We start from the raw sequence: 6,995 nt of genomic DNA, 5'->3' as shown, positions 1-6,995 counted from the left end.
TCTCTCTCTCTCTCTCTCTCTCTCTCTCTCTCTCTCTCTCTCTCTCTCTCTCTTCACTTTGCCTGGCATGGTACCCTATAGGTCACCTAGAACAATATCTCTTGCTAGTGCAAACACATTTTCCTGGGAGATCATAGGCTCAAAGGGAGGCAAGGTATGGCCACCAACCAAAACCAAAAGTTAAAGCCAGTCTTGGAAGTCTGAGAATAGTTTCCTTGTAGGGAACTACTGCTGAGACCGTGTGTGTGTGTGTGTGTGTGTGTGTGTGTGTGTGTCTATCTTCTACCACCCCCTGCCCAAACCTTACACAGGCTAAGACCAAAAATGTCACCTCTAGCCCTCCCTGAAAAGTTTTCAGGACAGTGGCTCCAATCAATCAGTTGACACCCAAGATCCATGGTTCCTGCCTGTTGGTGGCTGCTCAAGTTTGAACTCAATCCTTATGTCAATGAGAACATGTGTTCTTGTCCTATGCATGTGGCACTACTGTCCCCCACTGGATTTTCGGTAAACCCATTTACACACAAACAGGTCTGTTGGCCTTTACTGCACTCTCCACAGTTGGACCACTAGCAGGTTATCAACTTTTACCCCAAAGAAGCCACTTTGCTTAACTGTTTTAGTGCTCTGTAAACTAACTCTAAGAAATGGGGACTCTTTCAAGGATGGGGAGGGGCTGCCAGAAGAGCTAAGAATTCAAATTTTCAAGAACTCCAATGTAATTAATAAACTCTTAGGTTCTCTTCCCTCTTTCTCCTCCAATTTCTTCAGAGAAACGAAGGATTCAGACTCTGAGCTGAAGTGCTTGGGTTTTAAATTAGACAACTTTGTCCTGACAGGAACCAAGTCCCAGCTGTCATAGCTGATTATTTTTAGAGTTACTACTAAACCCTTTGTGCAGCAGGCATTGCCACTGCTTGAGGGAAACAGAAAGCCTTCACATGCTCTCATGACAGTTCCCGAGACATCCCCCCTCCTTGCCTTCATTATTTCTAGCCTGTGTGGAGGATGAGGAGGCAGCATCCTGACAATCACATGGAGAAAGGCAGCCCTTGTTATGACCCACTGGGGGACAGGGATATAAAGACCCCAGAGGCGGAGCAAAGCCCACAGCCTCCAGAAAGCCAAAAGGAAAGATTCCCAGGGCCTAGTAGCAACTTTAATAAGATTCAGATAAACCTTCATCTTTCCTTAAAGGAAGAAAAAAAAAGATTCCCAGAGAAACCAATCACTAAGAGGGCCTACCTGTAAATGACTGAGTTTGGTTGGCATTGGTCAGCTAGGGGATGACATCACAGTATCCCTTCTTTGACCCAACAAAGACCACCAGCACTGAAAAGGCTGGGGCCTGGCTGATGCTCACACACAGAGGAAATTTCACCATAAGTAGGGCACCTTCTAGATTGCTCCTCGGGTACAGAGACAGAAATCTCTGCTATCCTCCAGATCAGCAGGATCCAGCGAAGGACATTATGGTTGTTTAAACATGGGGAAAAAAGACCAGCTAAGGCCCAAGGTGAATGTGTCTTCTTACATCCATTTTATGCTGAATTTCAGAAACAAATTCAAGGAGCAACAGCCAAATACCTACCTTGGCTTTAAAGAATTTTCTAGAAAGTGTTCAGAAAAATGGAGATCCATCTCAAAGCACGAAAAGGCAAAATATGAAGCCCTAGCAGAGCTCGATAAAGCCCGGTACCAGCAAGAAATGATGAATTACATAGGCAAGAGAAGAAAGAGAAGAAAGAGGGACCCAAAGGCACCGCGGAAGCCCCCATCCTCCTTCCTGCTCTTCTCCCGGGACCACTATGCTATGCTGAAGCAAGAGAACCCCAACTGGACCGTGGTGCAGGTGGCCAAGGCTGCCGGGAAGATGTGGTCCACAACTGACGAAGCAGAAAAAAAGCCCTATGAACAGAAGGCTGCACTTATGCGGGCAAAGTACTTCGAGGAACAAGAGGCCTACCGCAAGCAATGTCAAGGCAGGAAGGGGAACTTCTTGGAATCAGCCAAGACCAGTTTGAAACAATAAAACATCATTCAATTGACTTTCTGGCCCTGGTGTCCTGTATGGTCGTGTGTCCTTGGATGCTATGCTATGAGAGTAAGTGGTTTGATTGAGGTCCAGTCTTGGGAAGGCTGGCTTTCAGAGAGAGAGAGAGAGAGAGAGAGAGAGAGAGAGAGAGAGAGAGAGAGAGAGAGAGAGAGAGCTCTAAGAGAGGGAACTGGCTGCAGGACCCAAATAGCCTGGGTTGACCAGGGTGGTTAAGCACATGTGAAAAGTCACTTGGGCATGGGGAGCGACATCACTGCTTTTGTGACCAAAGTAGAGTGATTGGCTCAGATATTTATTAATAAAATTCCCAGCTTCTGCTGCGGCTTGCCATCTCGTGGGAATGGGGTCAAACTAAGAAGGGATTGTGCTGTCTCTGCAGGCAGCCATTTTGATTTTGATTACAACTCTGGGCTCAGAATCAAGTTGTTTGGGTTCCCACATGCCAGGTCCATGGGACAGGGGCATTGGGATGCTCGTGCCCAGTGTGAGAACACAATGAGAGAGAAGGTTATAAAATACAGCAGCGGGAGTGGTGGTGAACGAGAAGCATGGGGGGTAGGTAGGGGGTGTTGGGGGGGAGGGATGAAGCCGCCCAAGAAGATCTCATGTTGGTGAAATCCCCACCCCCCATGGCTTACAGCTGGGACTCCAGCTTGGCTTTGCTTCTCCTGCGCCCTCTCAGGAGATGCCCTCATTTTCTGCTTCATTGAAAAGACAGAGATCATCAGACTTAAGTGTTCTTCTTCCTCTCAAAAACTGCAACCCACACTCATCCCCGCCCCTGCCTTGTGTCTCCTAGGGATCCCCGGCCTCCTCCTCGAAAGCAGGGTACAGCACCTGCTTTATGCATTATCTTAGTGACTGGATGAGGCAGCACAGTTCTGAATACTTAATAGGTGGTATTGTTTCTAAGCAGTGGTACCCTACCTTGCTAGTCAATTTGCCTTAGAAAGTTTCCTTGCAGTTGGGTGAAAGGAGCAGTTCAAGGAGCTGGGAGGAAATTGTCTGGCAGCTTGGGGGATGTTAAGCTAACGCTGAAAGGCAGAGGCTCTGCCCTCCAAGCAGAAGGAAGTGGAGGCTGTGGCAACCACATAAGTACAGTGCGGATCTCTACAGCTGAGCCATCATGTGACAACTCAACCATGGCCAAAACCTAGGTCGTGGCCTTGTGAAGTCTGAAGCGATGGATGCAAGGCTAAAAGTAAAGGTATTTATCATAGGCTAGCCTCGACCTTCCTTCCTGCCTTATTGTCTTCAGCAAGGTCAGAAGGGATAAGCTCCCACAGGCAGCAGGTGATCAAACTCTATAGAGCTATTCTGTTAAGACGCAGGGACAAAGAATGCCAGCTGGCATACTTCTAGAAGACACTATTGACAGCCTTGATCCTCTGCCTCGCTTCTGCCTTATTGTCTCCAACCCTCTGTTACTAACCCTTAAAATGTAGATTCAGACAACATCCCCTCTGTCCCCTCTGTTCCCCCTCTGTCTGTACTTAGACACAGACTTTACTGTTTCCTCATTGCTGGCTCCTGAATGGCAGATATCTAGTGGATGGTTGTGTGACACATCACACTCTGCTCTGGGACCTTGGGCTATCCCTTTCCAGTTATGAGAATGTGGAAATTCAAGTCAGTTTTGTCAACGGGATACAGGGCATCCTTGAAGACATGAAGGATGCTTAAAGACAATGGGAGGGGTTGACTCTATTGGTGTCTAATGACCATAGCGGATGACAGTGGAGGAACACAAAGAGCAGGGAGAGGGAGCTTGCATCTAACATGATGGGTGGGAGAGTGGGCAGTCCAGTGAGATACTCTGCCCTTGAGAAGACAGAGACTGAGCCTCTGGGCCCAACACCATCATTGTGACTAGTTTTCTCTGGCACCTCTCTCTGTGTAGTCATTAATATATCTGATACTCTGAAAGGTTTCCTGCATCATACCAGTAGCTTCTACTAATAGGAATATATATCAAGGGAGGAACAGACAGAAAAGTCAGCCAACACACTGGAGTTATCAGTAGTGCCAGGTGATGAGACATGTACATGCATGCACGTGGGTGCATGCATGCATGTGTGTGTGTAGGTCAGAGGCTAACTAGTAGGGCTTGGATCTCTTCCATCACATGGGCTCCAAATAAGTTGTCAGGCTCCATGGTAAGCAAGCGCCTTTATCTGTGGAGCCATCTAAGCATCCCAGCACCTATGTTTAAAGCACAGTTAAGGATACTGAGTCCTTTGGGGAAATCCCTTTGTGGTGGTATCACAGGGACTTGGGGCATGCCAGAGTGCCTGTGTAAAATGAAGTTTGGGTGCTAGGCTTGGCAAGTTCATGGGAAATGTGAACGCAGCTAGGGGCCAGAGAGTTCTGTCAGTGTGGTGGAGAGGAGCCATGTGCTTCCATCTATGATGTGCATTATTGATTATTCTAGAATCTTCAGAGACTATCAAGTGCCAATCTCCCATGATGAGTTCAGGAAGAGGAGGCAAAGCTAGAAGACACGAGGCTAATAGGCTCACGTTCCCCTTCAAGAACAGAGATAATGAGGGCCTCCATTGGGAATTGCTTGGAGAGACCATTGCTAAAAACCCAGAGTGGCAACTGTGAGATTGCTCTCTCTGTGATTCATTTTCTCTCCAGAAAGGGGGCTGGTAAGCATGGGTACCAGAATGTTTCATAGGAATGCTTTAGCCGGCCTCACATGTGCACCAGGGCCATGCTGTTCTGCTCCAGTCCTACCTCTGGCCCTTCCTGTCCCTGCAGTGAGGTCAGGCCTGCCTGTTGATCAGTTCCTCAGTAATGAAGTGGACCCTCCTCTTGCTTTCCCATCATCTGACAATTGATTCTGCGCTGGAGAGGGAAATAAGTATATTTCATTTATTGGGTTTCCCTCAAATCCCAACAGAGAAGTAGATCAAGGTTGCAAGAGAATCGATGTGAAAATGTCATTCAACCACACTGGGATCTTTTTGTTGGCTGCGCCATCCACTAAAACCTCAACTGTTTGGGGGATTAAAGCTTAGTTCTCTGGCCTGGAAGATCCATAAACAGGGTGTGGTCACCAAGGTGAGGTTCTAAAGGTTGGGGTGCCCCATTTTCTCAGCCTGTCACTTCTTGTCACACTTCAATAGATAAGATCTGACCTTCAGGAGAGCTGAGGATAAGCCAGGGCCATTGTTGTAAATGTGCTGTGGGGGTGGGGGTGGCCCTTGGTAATGGTGGGTGGTGGCATTTGGCTTAGTCTGTTTAAAGGTGAATGTACCACCTTAAGGAAACAGATCACCCAAAGAGACCAGGAGTCTCTGAGGCTGTCCTTGATCTCTGAGTTGGGGTGCACTGACAGTGAACTACCTGTTAAAGCCCCCTCAGACCCCAAAAGCTTTGCTGTTTCCACTCAAGGTTCCTAGTATAATCCCTGATATGCAGACTGGCTCCCTATGCTTCTGTGATTCTCCCCTTTAACAGTGACATGTTTGCCTGGTCGCCTGTCACCTGTGGGAGTCAGATATGACATAATCAGGTCAGAAACCAGTCTCACTGTCCCTGGGCTTGTAAGATGCTCTTAGTGGCTCCACCTCTTGATATCTCAGCCTATGTTTCCCTGCTCATCTCTGTGTGAGCTGCAACTACAGATTCCATTCCAATAAAGACGATAGTATAAAAGTGTTGGGCTATCATTCGTGCATGTTCACGGGTGTGGAAGTCACAAGACAATCTGTCAATTGGTGGGTGCTCAAAACATACACACATGTAAGCAGGTGCACAAATGTGAGTGTATGCGTGTGTACACACACACACTCGCACGCACACACACATGTACATGTGCCCATGCATATATGCACACATGCACAAACACACATGCACACACATGCTCTCTTACTGACAAGAACTTGCCAAGTGTCTACCTGTCTCTGGCCTGAGATGAGATTACAAGAATGTGCCATCCTACCTGGCTTTTATTTGGGTTCTGGGGATAAAACACAGACCTTTGCCTGACTGGGCTTCTCCCCAACCATGTCATTTTTTTAAACAAAATATTGGGTTATAAATCCTTTGACTTTAACCAAGTTCCCCCTTGCTCAAAGCACACTGACACATGGAAAACTGCTCATGAAAGAAGATCCCACGGCAAGGCACAGGAGGTAGATGGCAGTGACACACATCAGGAGCGGAGGTACCCAGCCTGGTCTGTCTTCAAGGTACTAAGTCCTTCCAAGAACCAAGAGAGAGCCAGGAACTGGACTGTCTCCAGACAAAGAACTGGGCTCTGTAGCCTTAGGGGCCCCTTATCTGCAGCTTGTCACCTAGCTAGGATACACCCAATTCCTGACACACAGAGCCTGAGAGGTGTTTTGTGTTGTGTGCCACTAAGACTTCAGGTCGTTTATTACCTGGAACAGTCAGCAGATGCAGAGTTTGGCACCAAGGTAAGGAGAGAGCCATGCCATAGACCTGTAAAATGTGGGCTAGCTGTGGAACCACATGTCTGGACTGGGGAGGGGCTGAGAGTGCATTAGAAAGATTGTTAAGACAAATCTTTAAAAGTTCAAGCAGAGCGTTGGAAACAAGATGTGGAGGGTGTTGCCTGCAGGAGCCAGGAGGACAGAAGGAGTGTGTGTTAGAAACCAAGAAGGAAGGGATCCTTTGTAAGGCACAGTTTAGCAATACTGTTGTCTGTGATTTCCTGGCCAAGAGGAGGTGTCCAGGGTTAGATGGAATTTCTTGCTCCATTCTTAAGAGAAAATCCCTGGGATAGAGAGGAAACAGGATGCTCCTTTTGATAGTCCTCTCTCTTGGGTGCAAAAGGGCTTTTAAGGGTTGTTTGGAAATCTAGCTGAGGCGGGAGTGGCCATATCCAGGGATCCATCCCATAATCAGCTTCCAAACGCTGACACCATTGCATACACTAGCAAGATTTTGCTGAAAGGACCCAGATATA

The 6,995-nt window shown here is 47.6% G+C and overlaps 2 protein-coding genes across 2 annotated transcripts in view; one reads left to right on the top strand and one right to left on the bottom strand.

Annotated features, from left to right (window-relative positions):
* Positions 1–6,995, bottom strand: part of Csmd2 (CUB and Sushi multiple domains 2) — a 575,103-nt gene that overhangs the window by 291,976 nt on the left and 276,132 nt on the right. The gene's annotated exons all lie outside the window — the stretch shown is intronic.
* Hmgb4 (high mobility group box 4) lies at positions 1,343–2,048 on the top strand. The gene has a single exon (XM_021159815.2). It carries the CDS (start codon positions 1,487–1,489, stop codon positions 2,030–2,032), a length of 546 nt encoding a protein of 181 aa, XP_021015474.1. The 5' UTR covers positions 1,343–1,486; the 3' UTR covers positions 2,033–2,048.

This window comes from Mus caroli, chromosome 4 (genome assembly GCF_900094665.2).
Source record: "Mus caroli chromosome 4, CAROLI_EIJ_v1.1, whole genome shotgun sequence".
Taxonomy (NCBI): Eukaryota; Metazoa; Chordata; class Mammalia; order Rodentia; family Muridae; genus Mus; species Mus caroli.
This window is presented reverse-complemented; position numbering and strand designations above follow the sequence as displayed.

Excerpts from the sequence above, each read along its gene's own strand:
- Hmgb4 (XM_021159815.2), top strand. The coding sequence starts at position 1,487 with ATGGGGAAAAAAGACCAGCTAAGGCCCAAGGTGAATGTGTCTTCTTAC.